Below are 19,029 nucleotides of genomic sequence, written 5' to 3'. Positions count from 1 at the left end.
ATCGTATTTTTTAATGTTAATAAAACAGTTAATGATACTTCTGAAACAGGTTAGTTTTATTTGTTTTACATTCCTGTATGTATACAATCTACATGTATTCATTCCTGTATGTATGCTGTATTCCTATATTTCTATACAATATATGTGCATTCCTATATATATATATATATATATATATATATATATATATATATATATATAGGAAAGTATACTAATCAGATAAATTTTGTACATTGGGATTTTTGCAGATTTTTATATTTCACAGGTCCATTTAACAAAAAAAAAAAATAAAATAAAAAAAAAATAACAATTTTAGAATTAAACAATTCTGAAATTATTTATGTATGTATTTTGGTTTTTTTACTTCCTTTTGGAAGTAAAGGAAGTATTGTGATCGCTAAAAATTTCGGTTTTCAGATTTCAACGGAAATATCCATTTTGACCATCCCTGAATCCATTTGATTAGTTTCGGCGTGACATCTGTACGTACGTATGTATCTCGTATAACTCAAGAACAATTAGCCGTAGGATGTTGAAATTTTGAATTTAGGACTGTTGTAACATCTAGTCGTGCATCTTTCCTTTTGATTGCAGTTGACTGGACCAAAAGCGTCCAAAAAAAGTCCAAAATCAAAAAATTTGAATTTTGGACTTTTTCTTAACTGCAATAATAAGACCTCATTGAGAGTTTTTCAACGATATATCATAAGTGGTACTTATTTTGATTGGTCCAGAGTTATAATCAAATAAAATTTTAATTAATTAAATATTTGGTCTTACAAGGGGAAGGTACATCGGTTTGAATCAAAGTTCATCTCCTTTGTTTTTTAATTTTTTAGTTTAAATACATTGATTTGTTAATAATTATTAACATTTGATTGTAAAAAAGTTTTACAATAAATAATAATTAAATAACAAAAAAAAAAAATGGAAAAAATCAGTTATTAGTAAAATAAAATTTTATGTATTTTTCATTTTAATTGAACAATTTTTTCAGAGGTTAATTTATTATTAATAAATCAATATATTTAAACTAAAAAAAAAAAAAAAAAATATGTGTATGAAATGGGATTTGAACTGATGTGTACATGTTTACAGATCTGACACATTCTCATTTATACCACATAACTACTTGAGTGATGTGAAACAAAATTAATATATAAACTAATATGCTTATACAGATACCACAAAAAAATGTGATGTGGTCCACCACAATGCAATTATGTAACTGTCCACTTTATTTAAGAATTGGAGGATTGTATCTCACTTTCCAATGAAATAAGTTTAAATGAAGTGCAGCAAAACATGTGTATATGTAATTTAATAGGCGTTCAAGGAAATTACGTGGTGTCCACATCAGATTTTTTTTGCTTGATATCTCCAGACTGGTTGGACCAATTTGGATGAAATTTGACAATAATTTCTGTATATGAGGTATTGATACAATTTAATTTTGTTCTCAATCAGTCAAGGGGGCAGGCAATTTTGAACCTTACGGGTCCTGTTTCTCAAAACTTGATTCAAAGGGTAGGTAAATTTCTCCACACAATTTAATATTCCTTAGATAGATAAGATACTTTCTGTTGATGTTTGGTCTTATTCAAATAGCCATGATGGGGTAGGGGAAAAATCTCTTTTCTAGTTTTTTATTGTTTCTGTCTCAATTTCATGTTCACACTAATTAGATGATTCCATCATAATAGTATGTCATTCAGTTATGCATTTGAGCAATATCATTCAGGATGGGGAATAAGTTTAATTTTTTGCCTTTTTTTGACAATTATTGTTTTCTTGATATTTTCTAACTGAAGTAACCAATTTTTACTTATTTGTTTTCTGAAAACAGGCCATTGATGCCATTTCATTTTGATTACAAATAGTGAAGGGAGTGGAGAGATGTGGCCAGTTTTTGTATAAAACAGAAAAAGAATATTTATGGCTACAAATATTATTCATTGGAATGTTTGCGGTTTCCGTTCTTGCCGTGAGGATATTGAAATCCTAATGAAGGAAGAAAATCCTTCAGTACTGCATCTGCAGGAGACTCACCTCCATCCCCAGAATGATGTGTCTTCTTGCGGATACATTTGCAAAAGATATAACTATCAGACTGAGGGCAGAGGATTTCCATTTGAAGGAAATGGCTGTATCAGGGAAATCATTATAGCTACCCTTATCCCACTAGTGACAAACATCCCTGTAGTCTCAGTGAAAATATTGGTGCCATTTTAAATGAGTATATGCAACATATATCTTCCTCCAAATTCTGATATCAGTGAAGAAGACCTATCAAGTCTCTTTTCTCAAATTCCTACACCCTGCCTAATAACTGCAATTTCAATGCACATCACCATTCTTGGGACTTATCTTCATGTTCATCCCAAGGCAATATAGTTGAACAACTGAGGCAGAACTTATAACTCTGCTTACTGAATGTTGGATCATACACGTTTATGTCATCTTCATCAGGTACATTTTCGTACATTGATCTGTCCTTATGTTCAGCAACCTTACTCCTACGTGTTATCTGGTGCGTTTCCAAAAAAATTCTTTGGAATCGATCATAGATCAGTGTAATCTCAGTTGGTAATTATGATTTGCCTCAGAGTCAGCCATGTAGACGGGGAGTTCAGAAAGCAAACTGGGTTGAGTACATGGACTCTTTGGCTGATATGACAAGAGTGGTAGTACAATCCACCAACTTGCCAAGTTTACCCACCAGATTCTCAATAGCACGAATTTCTTCATCCCTTTAACATCTGGAGCTGAGGTGGCCTGCTGTTCCTTGGTGGGATGAAGAATGCAGGCATACACTAACAGATCGGCGCAGGACTTTACAAAATTTCAATTGAAGACCGATGACTGAATTTCTCTGCGCCTTCAACAACGCAAGAGCTATTTGCCATCGAGTGTTTAGATGTGCTAAATGGAATTCTTGGCTGAATTATGTCGAATCATTTCTCGAACAGCACATCATTAGTTGTATGGAGAAAGGTTAAAACCATGTGGACCAGTACAGTCACCACAGCCGATAGTACTGCAATGTGGTGAAAACCTTGTTACTGCACCAGTTGATGTTGTGACCACATTTGGGAGGTCGTTTAGGACAGTTTCACTTACATCATCATACTGCCCTGAGTTTGTAGGATATATAAGTTTAATGTAGAAAATATCCTGTTGGTGATAGGAGAGTCACAAAATGGATTAAACATTCCATTTTCTTACAATGATGTAACATACATATACCTTGAATAATTCTTGTGACAGCTCCCCTGGAAACGATAATATCAGGCTTTGTATGTTATCACGTCTCTCACATAATGCACTATGACATCTTTTTTGTATCTATAACAAAATTTTCTCTCACCAGGTGTTTCCAGATTCTTGGTTATCTCCATATTGAAACCTGGTAAGGATAAATAATCCCAACAAGTTATCATCCTATCTCCTTGACCCTGTGCAAAGTGATGGAACGAATGATAATGCTAGTCTAGTATGGTACTTGGGAGAAAGTCCCTGATTGCCCCAGAACAATGGAGTTTCCATCATGGCAGATCATATATTGATCATGAAGTTGCCCTGAAAACTACTATTCAAAACACCTTCTTACTTTGCCAACGGCTGGTGGCTGTACATTTCGACTTGGTTTTTTTCATTTTAATTACTTTTAATGATGTTTTTGTTTTTAATTAATTTTTAATTGTGAATTTTTAAGATTTAGTTTTTTTTAACATACATGGTGTTCAGGCGATGATAACGTCAAAACATTTTAGCCCCACAAAATAACAAAAAAAAAAAAAATTTGTTTATTAAAGTATTTATTAAATGCTCCTTATATTTCTGGTACAAAACATTAACTTTGTTACCAACTACAAAAACTTCACTTAAACTATCAAGATTGGATAACACCTGCATTGGAGCCCTCCCACAATTATCAAATAAAAGTATAAATCCATACAAAAACGGAAAAAGAAAGAAAGGAAAAATACACTAAAAAAGTTATTTAAGAACAGAGAATAATATAGAAATATAAAAAATATTTTTGTGAAAAATTATCAATAGTAAAAATATTTACAGGCTTCTTCTCAACAACTAAGCAAAGTTGTCAGATCTGCCTACTTTTGAAATGTCATTTCAAAGAAAGACGGAGGTTCTCAATCTGGCTTGTATATTTTATTTATGCTCAAGCTTTACCTAAAGTGAAATAGTCCAGTTTTGAAAATTATTCTTTTAAATTTTATAAAGGAAATTTCCCTTTCAGTTCCTATAATACATCTCTTCTAAATAACTGAAAAAGCATTTTTTTTTAAGTCTAAAAATTGCACATAATCATGAATGATTTAAAGTTGTTTCCTGTATCATAACTTAATGTTGTTGGATGTTTAAAGTATAGCAAAATACACCTGAGTAATTCTGATATTCAAAATATTTTTATGCAATTTCAAAAAAATTATAGAAATTTAATAAAAAGTAAAAAATTGAATTCAAGAAAAACTTGTTGAAATAAAATAAAATTCATATTTCTGCACTCCAGGTAACCTAACACACACTCCACATTAATGATTAATGTTTACCTGCAATCCATTATTGTTTTTTTCAAAGGTTTCTTGCTTTTAGTATTTCTTGTGAACCTATCGGCTTGGTCTAGTGATGAACGCGTCTTCCCAAATCAGCTGATTTGGAAGTCGAATGCTAGGACTTGAATGCTAGTAGTAAAGTCAGTTTTTTTTACACAGATTTGAATACTAGATAGTGGATACCGGTGTTCTTTAGTGGTTGGGTTTCAATTAACCACACATCTCAGGAATGGTCGAACTGAGGCTGTACAAGACTGCACTTCATTATAAACTCATACATATCATCCTCATTCATCCTCTGAAGTAATACCTGAAAGGTAATTACTGGAGGCTAAACAGGAAAAGAAAGAAAGCATTTCTTGTGAAATTGTTTTTTTTTTTTAATGTAGGTGGCATGTTTTTGTAATCCTTCCCAAATTTTAAGTGAGACTTTTTAAAAAGAATAAAATTGACTTGAAAGGGCTCTAAAACAAAATAAAAATTTTCTTTAGATTTTTTTACTCTTTAAAATCAATGAAAATTAGGTATTGTTAGTAGCTGTTGTTCTTAATTTTGTGCCGATTTAAGAGTCAGAATTTAAAGGAAGTGTGATTTTTTCCTTTCCTTAGAAGGATATACAACCAAATAACAAATTATTTATTTCCTCATGAAAAGTGTGTATGAGAAAAATAATACAGTTGTACCATGTAACAACTACTTTTGACTGACCGTTCATATAATTAAAAAATAATTTAGTTTAAAAAAACACTGATTTAAGAGACAAAATAAGAAATCTTAATTTGTTTACAATGAAAAATTTTAATATTCATAAATTAGTTTTTTGCATACTCAAGTTTTTGTTTAAGTTATCAATTAGTAGACCAAATTTTTTTAAATTTCTATTTATTTTGAATGTGGTATTGACTAGTACGTCATTAAAATGTTCTAAAATGCTAACAACATGTAGTAAACTGCACACAGTGTTTTAACTATGAGTGATCTACAGGACTGCTACAGTGAATGTGGGTTTAGCTTTTGGCAACTTCCATACAGATCCTTCAATTTCTAGAATACTACTTCTTAGGATATTGCAAGTGATGTGGAACAATCGGATTCAAAATATGGAGTATACTGTTGTTCCTAGTATCAAGAAAATTTTTCTTTCTTGTTTTTATGAAATACTATCATTATGGAATCACATTGATTGAGAGTTATACATAACTATTATTTATGACTGTTAGAGTTTTGAATATTACACATTAAAAATATTAATGAACTTTCTAAGATTAATTATGTTTTTATAATTTCAGGCACAAATAGGAGGAATAATAATAACAATACTACAAATAATACAAATTTTACATGTATTTTAAAAGATGATACTCAAATACGTCAAGATTTGTTACGTGGAAAAAGATTAAAAATTGCTACATTACAGGTAAATATTTTTAAAAACAAATAATGAAATTAAAATTAAGTAAAAAATTGTTTTAAAATATAACGGAACTTTTCATTTCTCTTTTAATAACCACAACTAAATAATTAAAGAAATCCTAATATAAGTTACAACTGAAAATGACCAAGTTATACTCTGAATACAAAGCGATCCATGCCAGGGTTATTTGGGAACATGAGGATGAAACAGTTTACCCAAGTGAATTTTTGTAATTTTTTTCAAGTTTTTGCAGAATTTAATTTATTAAATCTTTTTTCTCTGTGTTTGAAATAAAGAATTGTGTTTTAGAGAGGTTTGAGGTAACAATTAGTATTCAATTTTTTTGGATTCGGGGCAAACAACTGTTTTTTGAGGGATACCTTCAGAATATAAGTGTTTGTTGGGGGGTTTGTATTATTCAACATTTTTTTATTCTATTTATTTTCATTATATATTTTAACTTTTCAGTTTTTTTGTTTTCCTGACTGTAGTTGTATATGATGCTATATCAGCTCTAGCAGTAGTAAAAATATATATCAATTGGTAAAAAAATAGTTTTTTAAGTTTTGTGTCTTAAGATAAAATAAGTTTCCAAAAAAAATTTATCCCAATGCTCTCAAATTCAAAAAAATTATTTTTGTTAGATAGACATTTATGTGTATGCGTGTTGGTCTGTATTTGGTATTATAATAACTCTAGATCCTGTTGACCAGTTTTCTTTAAACTTTGTAGATAGGAACTACCTTGGGGGGAAATATGCTAAATTTTTGAAAAATTGGAATGATGGGTGGGGGTGTTTAGATTGAAATAAAAATTCAATTTTTTCTTGAGTCTTTAGCAAAAAATCTTGCTTACAAGATAAAGGTGGATATTGTTATTTTTTTAGCATATCCATTGAATAATCTTTTGAGCTGCTATTATAAAATTTTCAATTCCTTTCTAGTAATTATCTTCAGAAATAGACATAGTTGTGTTGTCTATGAACACAGTTATAATGAATGTCTAAAGATTTTGAGGCAGGTCATTAATAAAGAATAAAAAATCAAGGGACCAAGAAAGCTTCTCTTGACAGTCCATGTTCTACATCTTGATCTGAGGACCTACATTTTACATATGCTTTGTTATCAAAACATGAAATTTCAACTACTTGTTTACAGTCGAGGTATGACTAACCAATTGTAAGCATCTCTTACGGTACCATAGCTATTTCACTGGTAAAAAATGTGGAACCGAATCGAATGCTTTACCGAGTTGGAAAAAATTTTAAATTGAATCTTCTGTTATCTAATGAACTTAAGATATTTTCTGAAAATTGAGGAATGGCAATTGTCAGCAAACAGTTTTTATTCTTGCAGAAAGTTTGTTAATATGATATGCTTTTTAGAAAATTATTAAAAATTCTTGAATTATCAAACAATATATAATAAAGAAATATTATCATCCACTTTGTTATCTATCAATTTTAATATTTGTTTGTTTCAGAATGACTGGCCATTAAGTGGTGTATCAGTTAATTCTTCTGGTTCAATCATTGGTGGTGGGATCGCTTTTCAAATTGTAAAAACATTACAGGAATTGTATGGTTTCTCATATACAGTTTCTATCCCATCTCAAAATATTCTGGGTGATGAAAAAAGTGGGATTTTGGGATTGCTTTATAGTGGTGTAAGCTTTGATTTTTTAAATTTAATTTTAGTTAATATTCATTTTCAATAGTAACGGAAGGCGAGGAGTTTTTAGGAAGAGGCATAAAAAGTTTGTTTGTTCTGATGGCTTAAAAAAATTTTTTTAATTTGTGTAATATTTATTTGTGATGTTGAATCTCTTGAGAGACTAGCTCAGAATAGAGAGGAGTATCAGATAACAGTTGCCAACCTTTGATGAGGAGATGATAGCAAAAGAAGAAGAATGACTATTTTTAAGTTATAAAATCTCTGCATTTTGTTATTATATTTAGAAATAATTTATTTTACTTTACTTTATTATAACGCTCTGCAAGTTTGGTAATTATTTTCTGGAATTGGTCTTGTCCAGACTTTGGTGACCAGTCCTACGACATGCTGCTTATTAATTTATCCTTAATAACTTAAGTAAATATTTAGCCTTGGCATTTATATAAGTTTATTACTACTGTATTTTTTTTAATGAGATTTGAATATAGTTCGTGAAGCATTAGAGACTAGCTTTTATTGACATTTAGTCATTGGTTATGCTTCACCCAAAACTACTGAATTACTGTGTAATGTGTTAATATAATGTGGTAACTGCCCTTTATTCCCTGTATACATGTTTCATCTGGTTATTTCAGCCATTCTATCCCATGTTACTTCTGTGTTTTGGCTTTCCCTGTGGACTTATTCTATCACATTTCTGTACAAGTTTGATTTATTCTAAGTTTGGTGCCTTGTCCATTTTAACACTTTTTTTTAATTCTACTGTAATAGAGCTGATTACGAGAGTTTTTTGGAAAGTTCTCAGCCTGACTCAGAGATGACACAAGTAAGACCAAATGACTACAATATTTGTCAAGTATGATCCTTTAGCTGGCATGCAGCAAAATTTCAGATGTGTGCATGTAGTTGCTTGTTTGTGGAGATTAAGTAAAGCAAACAAATTTTGACATTTTTTGAAAAATGGATATAATTGAAATTCAAGCTGTTATAAAGTACTTTGTTTTAAAAACTTTAACTCTGATTAACATACAAAAAGAGCTAGATTCCTCTTTAAAGGTTCTTCATTATTTTTGATGGTTAAAAGTGGCCTGCTGAATTTAAACATGGTCATAACATCATTCAAAATGATGAATGATCAGGAATCCTGAAAAACTGCTACGATCGATGAAGTTATAAAAAAAAATCCACAATGGTGTATTAAATGATCACCGAATGAAGGTATGCAAGCTTGCTGATATTTTAAAAATCTCAGTAGACCTTGTCCACTACATTTTACACAATTTTTTATGTATGTATAAGTTTTCTGCTCAGTGGATGCAAGATTTGTTTGCAATTGACCAATAACACATATGTCTAAACCCTTCTCAAGGGTGTTTAGATTTATTTAACAATAAAACTGGTGAACACAATAGACTGGAAGTTGCGTAATTTTGTTGTTTAAATAGTAAAATTACAAAGGATAGCTGAAAAAAAGATAAACATCAAAAGTAGATTGAACTAAGCAAGCAAGATCTTTTGTGTAAAGTGGATACAATTTCTTAAAAATATTTGTGTGAAATATACTGCTTTACGGTTGCAAGATATGAACTGTAGTAAAACAGAAAGAAAAAGAAATATATTTATATAGGAGGAGGTTGGAAATTAGCTGAGCTGATAAAACACAAAGTGAAAAGATGTAAGCTGAATAGATGAGGAAATAAATTTTTGGCAGAATAATGAGACAAACTAGGGGTTAGTACACATATTAAGGCAGGTTTAATTAATTTTGTAATAGAGGGATCTGTAGAAGGTAAAAACCCTGGAGAAAGACAAGGACTGGAACATAAGAAACTCATACGTAATTTTAGGATGTAAGGTACTGTAATTGTGTTAAATTTGAAAGGTAAGTTTAGAACAGAAAAGAATGAAGAGTAGCATCAAACAATTCAATGACTGATAACTCAAAAAGTGCAATTTAAGGGTTTTTTAAAAACCCTAAAATATGGTCATAAATTAGTTTATAAATGTAAAACTAAGTTTAATATTTTATTAAAGTGAAAGGAAGTAAATTTTAAGTCCTACCCAAATACTAAGCAAATTTTGCAACATTGTTTTTAAAACAATTTATTAATATAAAGTAATTTACCCCATTATCCACTTTAGTGAACAATAGTAGTATCACGTGATTGCAGTTTGATCAGGATATTGAGAAATTAACAGTTGAAAAATTTTTTATGTAATTACAATTTATTAGTTTAAGAACGTATAAAAAAAAAAAAAGACAAATCCATAATAACCATGATAATAAGAATATTAATAACTGACAATAACAATAACAATAATAATAATACATAGTAATCACAACCACAACAATAATAAATGTCAATAAACAATGATAATATACAAAATACCATTTAAAGTAGGTCAGGATTTATTTACAGGTAGTTAATCATAAAAACCAGAATTTATTACCATTTACAAAAGACACTATAACGATTGTTAATATTTACACCTTTAATAACTGGTTTTGTATTACTTCGAAGATAAGATTTGTCTAAAGTTCATTCATTTCTATTCTCTGCATATACCTTTGCTGTTTACATAAAACTACCTTAGTTTACGAATGAATTTAATACTTTATTCCTTTCACTAATTGTGTATAGTATTTCACCAAACAACCTCTTGCATTCTCGTACTGTTCACACTGGAATACTTGTAACATCATCTTAATCATGTCGAACTTGTATGCACTAGATATTCACTCCTTCACTGACTCGCATAATAACTTCCCACTTAAAACTGAACTTAACTCGTCTTTCCTGGAGTATTTATACTCTCCTTTTCACCTGCAGAACCAGACTCAAGTTGGAGTGTGGGAATCATCATCCGAATCCTTAAATTTTCCCATGAATTCCCATTCTGGTCCGGTAATTCTTCTTGTGGAACATCTGTGGTAGGTGAGTCGTCGGGCAGTATTACAAAGAACGATTGTTAAACGAACCTGTTAGCCTTAGAAAAAGGTTCCTTTTAGTTCCCTTCTGGATTCCGGCCATTATTATATTTTTTACTGCTTTCTTCTTAATTGGCAGTAATCGGTTACTCAGGTCCGTTATACCGGTTTTGTTACATTAGTTTTAATGTATTGTATAATACAGGTAGTGTAGTAGTAATGTAGTAATGTAATGTAATGTAGTAGTAGTAATGTAATAATAGTAGTTTTAAACAAAAAAAATATTATTTTTATAAATCCATTCATTTATAAATACATTTTTTCTATAGATTAGAATTAAATAGGAAACAACAATAATATTTATTTATTTTTGTACACTTATATTTTATTTCTTTCTGTTGACAGCAGGTTGACATGGCTGCTGCTTTTATACCAATTCTTCACAGTAGACATAGTAAACTTCAGTGGGGAACAGAATTAATACAAAATAAATATTTTATTTTAATGAAACGACCAACAGAATCTGCTAGTGGATCTGGACTGTTAGCTCCATTTGAAATAGAGGTATAAAAGTAACACTTTTTTAGCACACATTAATACATTTGATAACTTGTTGGATAAACCTATCACAAAAAGTTTTGAGCCATTAATAAAAATAAGGTACACCCTCTGTTTAGGGTTAATGTGGTATTTTATCTAGAACTGTCTTTGTACGATATATTACATATTGAATATTATATCAGGAAAAAGTATTATATTCTCAGTCATTTTTCCTTCTATTATCTTCTCTTGTAAATGCTTTATTCTTTTTTATTACTGATTTTTAAACAATAATTTACAATAATTTTGCAGTGGTGATAGAGGTAATTTTTCTTTATAAAGTTAATAAAGCTAAAACTAAATAAGTTTTTTTTTAATCTGTCTGTCATGTGAGTAAATTGAAAATTTGGTTATTTTATGCATTTCACTTAATTGTTTATTTGAAAAAAGTATAATGTTTGAAAATAAATTATCTAACAATCAACTATACCTATTAAAAGTATATTTTAAAATTAAAAAAACTATTTATTGAAAATTGTTTACTGCTTGGAAATATTTTGGCCAAAAATTCTAACTAAAAGGTGAAGCATTAAAACAGATGATTATAAAAATAGCTTTTGCCTGGTAATAATAGGGTATGTTTGGTAACATTTTGTAACAATAGATTCTTCTATCTATAGCATTTAGTTATAATGATATATTGGATGGGTGAACAGTGTGCCTTTGCGATTAGACATTCTACAAAAATGGCTGCATATTGATTGTTTTTTAAACCACTTTCATACCTATCTGAGTAATACAGAGTAATTAAGTATTACATAAATTGTTTTTATGTTTTTTTTTTATTTTCCAGGTGTGGATGTTAATATTATTATCATTACTAGTAGTTGGCCCGATAATGTATGCAATAATAAGATTAAGAGATAAATTATGTCATAGTTCTCAGAGCAAAAGGTTTCCAATGTCTAACTGTATGTGGTTTGTATATGGAGCACTTATGAAACAAGGTTCAACTTTGAATCCAATTACTGGTAATTATTTAATAAATTTTAATATCTTTGAGCACAATAATTAGCAAGAATATATGGTCTCATTTAGATTTCTCTCTTTCTTATACATGTATATTCACACATGCGCAGAATACTTATTTTTATTAATGGAACGATTAGCTCTTTTAATATTAAAGTAAAACCTGAGCTAACGGAATTTCACAGGACTGAAAATATTTTCTGTTGTGAACAGGATTCCGGTGAATACAGGGATGAACTACCGGACTATACAACTAAAAAGAAAAAAATATGGTAATGCACTTACCTGAACCCCATTGGATTGTGCAGTAATTTATTAGCGAATTCGTAAGCATAAAATTTCTATCTTATGTTAGCACGTTCAGAACAATATACTGGATGGTAGAACAATTTTCATATTTTAATTTTAAAAAATCTTAAATTTAGGAACTGATAATTTTGAAGAATAATGAATTTCAGTACCTTAAACTAATACACTTTATTACTGGGTACTTTATTACAGGTACTTTATTACTGTTCATTTTGTTATTTAGTCTTTATTACAAGAAAAAAATTGTTTTTTCTTTTTTGTACTGAACTTTTACTTTCTGCTACTCTGTTTTCTGTCAACATTCTGGCTTTATAAATTATGTTAAACAACTCTGAATCATTTGCTGTAAGTGAAAATTCCTGAAGGTCTAATAGGTCCAATACTGCTGCACTGTATAATGTACTTTTTGTATCGTTTGTAACTGTTGTAGAGTTACTGTTTTGGTCCTTGTCATCGGAATTGTTTTTGTCTTCGTCAGTTTTCTCTCGATGGTGGTCAGTAAATTCATCTATATTCTCTATGTTCGCCTTGGTCTCTTATAAGTTGTCCACGTTAACTAAATCTCCAGCAATTATATTTTTCTAAGACGCCCTGTTCAGTTCTTCTTGCAAGTCATCAAATGTCATCGTAAGATCCGTTTCTGTAGCCAAGTCCAATTGAAAGTTTACTTTTTGGAAGCAGTGTTGAACCGTCTCTGCCGATACGCATTTAAGTGCTTGTGACAGCCAAATTATAGCGTCGAACACTGATATATATATATATATTTAGTCAGTTAAGTAGTTCACCGTGCCGTTTCAGTAGCTGCTAACAGAGATTTCATTAAAAATCTACAGTAGTATAATTTGAGACATTTAATTACACCCTGGTCCATAGGCTGGGTAACGCTTGTCATATTTGGTGGGAACCAAGCTAATTTAACATGGTTTAATGCAATATCCGGATAACATGTGGCGTTATTTAAAAAGAGAAGAATGTGTCTATTTTACTATTTCATTCTTGGGTTAAACCCTACCACCATTTCTCCATAATATGCGACGTCATCCATGATTTTTTGTTGGATCTCCATACTACAGGAAGATTGTCTTCATTAATATTTTTAAAATATCTCTGCTTATCAGCCTTTCCAATAATGAGTGGGTTTTCCGGTTCTCCTGTCATAAAACCGCAAACAAAAACTGCCTTTCCTTGTAATGCTTCCCTCCTGTACAAGACTCTTCTTTCAAGTAAAGAGTCTTATTTGGTAGTGCATGATAAAAAAGTCCGGTTTGCAATATTTCTAGGTTGATAATTCAGTCAAAGTAGCAAGTTTTGTTTGCCAGTCAGTTACTGTCTCGTCACACACATCTCCAGTCTCGCCACATATTTCTTTAAAAACAATTTGATGCCGGATTTTAAAACTTTCGATTCCACCATTTGAAGCGCTGAAATTGGTGCTACCTTATTTTTTTGCAAATTCCTTTATTTGGTGCTGTACAGTTACTCCTGAAATTGGTAACTTTCTCGCCCTCGCCCTCACAAACCATTCCCAAACAATATTTTTAATTTCTTCGCTGCCAGTTTTTAGCATATGCCTTTTATTTGAACCGCTCCCTTTTAACCATTAAGTTTTTAACTTTTTATTTTTTTAAATTTCATAGATTTAAGTTTTATCTACACCAAATTTTTATACTAAGTTTTTAATGGACAGTTTGCCTTTTTCTCTGGCTTCGATTTCTTTGATTTTTGTATTTAAGTCTAACATAACTTTTTTTGATGCCATACTAAACTAACAATCGCACTGTACAATTCTGAACTTTAGGTACTGAACCGTAATATGGATCCGTTAAATAAAAAAATTAAAATGACAAATTCAGCGAATGTATGGAAAACAAAAATGCATACACATACACAAACACATGCACAGTAAAGAAGATTTTGTTGTAAGAACAAAAACGATACATGGATAAGTTACATATAGTGGCATTACATAATTTAAAGAAAAATTGTGATTCGATGTAACGAATGATGAGAGCGTGTTAAGTTATGATTAACAGGGGAGTAGTCATAAAAGCTAGTAAAGTTTACTGTAAGTAGCTAAAACAGCGATGATGCCGTCGTTTGTACAAGGTTTTAACATTCTGTCTGTCTGTCATTGCCTATTATGATTGGTGATGAGTTACTGAAAATGTAAACATTTATGTAGTGTTAATTTTGAATTTATCAGTTACAACTATGAAATACCTAATTTTTATTTTTGTTTATGCAGGATAATTTGTAACATAGTGTAGTACAGTATACTGTATACAGTATGTATAGTACTGTACAGTATACGTATTCTATTTTATATCGTTGGAAAATTTAGTACTGTACGTTACGTTTGGGATTAAGTGAGTATACGTATTTTTTTGCTTAAAGTACAGAACTACACGATTCTCAAAAAAACGTTTCCGTCGACGCAAAGATTTTTTCCGTTTCCACGTCAACCAGGTTTTCGTTATTTCAGGGAAAATTAACATCATATCTTTGGTAAAATTCACGGGCCAGGGGAATTTTCCGTTGGAGACAGGATTCCGTTAAATTCAGGTTCTGTTAACTCAGGTTTTACTGTATTTATTGGTATCAGTACTATTTATGAAGAAATGAGGTGTTTTTTAAGGTTTTCTTAAAAGGGTCCACAAATGGTACTAAGAAACACCATAAAGCAAAACTACTGTTAATAATTCCCAAAGGTTGAAAAGGAATTTAACCAAAAATCTAGAAAAATATCAATATATTTATTTCCCCAACAGATAACAGGCCAACAGCTGATCACAGATATGTAAATAATAAAAAATAGAACTGAGTAAAAAAATTTGCAGTTCATAAAAGCTTGATTGAATTTGAACCCAGAACGGTATGGATGAATGACGTAGAACTGTACAGTTCAACAATGGAATCAGGGCTCAATATGCATATACATACAAGGAAATTTAAAAACGTTCCCAGAATAAGTTTATTTTTCAAAAACTGCATACATGAAAAACTTTATAAAAGATTACTTAAAGTAATTTCCTTCAGCAGCTACAAAGTTTTCTCAATATTTGTTAAGTTGTAGAAAATGTTAGTTGAATCCATTTTGAGATATTGTTCTCAGCTTCTTTGTTGCATTGGCCATCACATCATCATTGTTTCTGTATCTTTTCCCCTTCAGAACATTTTTTCAAGCAAGGAAACAAAAAAAATCAGGTGATGCTAAGTTGGGAGAGTATAGTGGATGGTCCAGAATTGTTGCAATATGTCGTGCTAGGTACTCTTAAGTGTGTATCGATGAGCTGATGCATTGTCATGCAAAAGAATCTAGTTCTTTGTTTCCCATTTTCCAGATTGGTTCATTCTAACTGCATCCTGTAAATGATGAAGGATATATATGTAGATTTCCTTGTTCATTGTCTGTCCGTCAGGAATGAATTTGCAGTGAACGATATCCTGTAAAAAAAACTAACTTCCAACATAACTTTCCTTTGCTCTTATCAAATAAAACTTCTTTAATAGGAGAGATGATTTGATTTCTGCTCTGAGAATAGATGTTTTGTCTGCAAAATGTAAAAAAAAAAAACCTGTCTTATCTACTGTTATGATCTTACTCAAAAACTTTCATTAACCATAGTGATGAAGTCTTCTGCCAGTGTCATCTAATTTCTGATCTGCAGACAGCATTTTTGGAACAATGTGTGATAAATGTGATGCATATTCAAGTAATTATAGAGAGTACTGTGGCTTCTTTCAAATGATATTCTAACTATTGGTGCTGTGCTGTTTCCTCAACAGATTTTCTTATATCACTTAAAACACTTTTAACATGCTTGATATCTTCTTCATCTATCAAGGCAGATGAGCAACCTATGTACATCATGTTCAACACCATCACAACTATCACTAAAACACTTAATGCAAATTGTAAACCACTGCATCCACATCTGTAAATAGTAAACCACCACATCTTCAAATTGTTGATTCTCCAGATGCTTGATCAGACAACACTAATGTCTCTGATAGTGAATTTTAAGTAAAATTTGATATTTTTATACTTTTGAATTGCTGACATTTTTTAATGCGACATACACAATGTGAAACAAAAGCTTTAGTATTGTTGCATACAAACACGAAATTATGAGTGCCTCCAATATAAAAACCAAAATTTTCCTCAATACAATTTGTATTTTAGATTGTTTGAAGCAGTTCTGGGAAATTTTAGAATGTACTTAGTATATCTTTGCATATGAGGAGAGATTCAGAATTGACTTTTGAATCTCTCAGTTTTATAATACTTACCACTCTGGTCTCTTGTAGGTACTCAATTTTTGAATCTGTACACTTCCCCAGTTTTTTCTTCACTACTGGAAACATTTCTGAAAGTCTTTAGTGTTGATATTGTACAAGTGAACTGGATTTTTTTTTTTCATTTTCTGTAGTGAAACATTTCTCTTTTGTCTAGGATCTCATACAAGCAAAAACAGTGGAATTTGCATGGAGGGTCAAGAGAATAGAAAAGGACTGTTATGTCCTTTTCTACTAAAAACTTGTACATTTCAGTCCATTTGGGTGGGAACATTGTTGTGGTGAAGGATCCAAATATGACTTCTCCGTTTATGTAGGTTTTTATTTCAACAGTATTTCATTATTTTTTCATGATCTTTAAACAAAATTGTTAATTCACAGCAACAACAGATTCATTGGACATGATTCTATTAATTTTAATAAAATAAATAGCATAGGGTTTTGGTGAACTCAGTATATCTGGTGAATGATGTGTGCTTGAGCCTTTTTGACTCATAACCACAACACTGAATATCACCACCAATGATAGCTTTAGAAAGAAACCGAGTCATTTTGAATCTGCTATCTCAAATTATGAGAAACACTAGAATAATTTTTTTTACCCGTTATGAACAAAGTTGGAACATATTCTGTCAAAATGTGTTTGATTTTAAAATCTTGCATTCAAATTTGATGAGATCAACTCCAGAACAAAATGCAGTAGTCTCAGAAATCTGAGTAATGGTTTGACAACAACTTTCATTAATTACTTTAAAAGCTTTTTAAACATTTTTATCATTTGGCCAGTTTAAGATCAGCTAAGTCTTGGTATTCAAGTGGTATTTCATCTTGTTTAAGACATGAATACCACTTATTCACTTATGTTATATTAAAAGCTTTCTAAAAGTATTTGAAATGTTAAAATGATGGCAGCAGCTAATTTATTTCAAAGAAAATAAAAATTCATGTACTCTTTCGGTATTTTATTATCAACCAGCGTAAAAATTACTAGACTATATGATCGTGTTAGCGATAACACAATTAACAATTATAATACAATGAAACATATGAGAATTGCACCTGAGAATTCCATTTACATACGACGCATAGCAGCACATATTATGCATAGTTTATACACTGCACTCAACATACAATTATTTTTAGTATATGAAAATGAAATATCACTCGCTGGTTCATTACTATATCATCTGAACCTCTCATCCTAGGATAATAGAATTTTTCAGGTGGATTTCACTTAGGCACAAGACATCTGTTGAGAAATTTAAGAAAAATCAATACTAAAATGGTGATTTTTGATTGTGCAGTCAGTTGCACCAGAAAATATTTATGGTTAACAGTCTACAAGTAAGTTGAAGATAAAGAGAAGTTCTTTTAACAGAAAAGAAGATTTTTCTTAATTAATTATATATTAACCTGTTATATAATGTATGCTTAATATTGGAAATAATTTATATAATCATTTTTAATAAATAATAATTACTTTCAAAGATTTGTCTAATTTTATTTAAAAGTAATGCAATATTTATTTAAATAATGTAACATTTCAACTTAATTGGCTTATGAATGTAAATTAATAAAAAAATATTTATACTAGGTACTATAGGCTGACACCCAATTTATGAAAATGAATGACTAAACAAATAAATGACCTTGGGAAAGAAATAACAGACATCAATTTATATTTATGACTTTTTCTAATAGATTTTTGTTCTATACACATGTTTGACTTTTAATAAAATATTCAAACCTATTAACTTGTTAAAGTTTTATCAGTACGAATGTGATTTAAAATTCTTTAAATAATCAAGAATATGTCATAAATTTTTCTTTTTTTAATAAAGCAATTTATTGTTTACTCAATATCTTGAAAAAAGAAAACATAATAATAATCATCTAAGGGAAAACAAAATGTGGAGTAAATTTGAAGTATGATTATGAAATAAATAAATATTTTTTATTCTAATGAGTACATAATAATACATTTTGTAGCTTATATTAGAAGTAGGTATATCTGCTACTCGATGAATAAAAATGAAAAATTGCCCTCGCATTTAGCTTTTTTAAACGTTTCAAGGGAAATGTGGTAGGTAATACATTTATTATAGCAACATCACAGAAAATATAAAATTAATTATAAAACAAAAAACAGATGTGATTAAATAAAATCCATATTAATTATTTTTTTATTTTTTTTTTTTCCTCCTCTATGAATCATGAGACCTTGCCGTTGGTGAGGGGGCTTGAGTGCTCAGGGATACAGAG

General features: G+C 30.1%; 1 protein-coding gene across 2 annotated transcripts in view; it reads left to right on the top strand.

The window, feature by feature from the left end:
- Positions 1–19,029, top strand: part of Ir76b (Ionotropic receptor 76b) — a 41,573-nt gene that overhangs the window by 2,673 nt on the left and 19,871 nt on the right. The window contains exons 2-5 of one of the 2 annotated variants that reach the window (XM_075378896.1): positions 5,867–5,994; positions 7,474–7,656; positions 11,002–11,157; positions 11,987–12,164. In XM_075378896.1, the coding sequence (XP_075235011.1) occupies positions 5,867–5,994; positions 7,474–7,656; positions 11,002–11,157; positions 11,987–12,164 (645 nt within the window). Of the gene's footprint in view, positions 1–5,866; positions 5,995–7,473; positions 7,657–10,998; positions 11,158–11,986; positions 12,165–19,029 lie in introns of both variants that reach the window. The other variant, XM_075378895.1, reaches the window with a different exon arrangement.

The sequence above is a fragment of the Lycorma delicatula genome, chromosome 11, assembly GCF_047948215.1.
Source record: "Lycorma delicatula isolate Av1 chromosome 11, ASM4794821v1, whole genome shotgun sequence".
NCBI classification, from domain to species: domain Eukaryota; kingdom Metazoa; phylum Arthropoda; class Insecta; order Hemiptera; family Fulgoridae; genus Lycorma; species Lycorma delicatula.
This window is presented reverse-complemented; position numbering and strand designations above follow the sequence as displayed.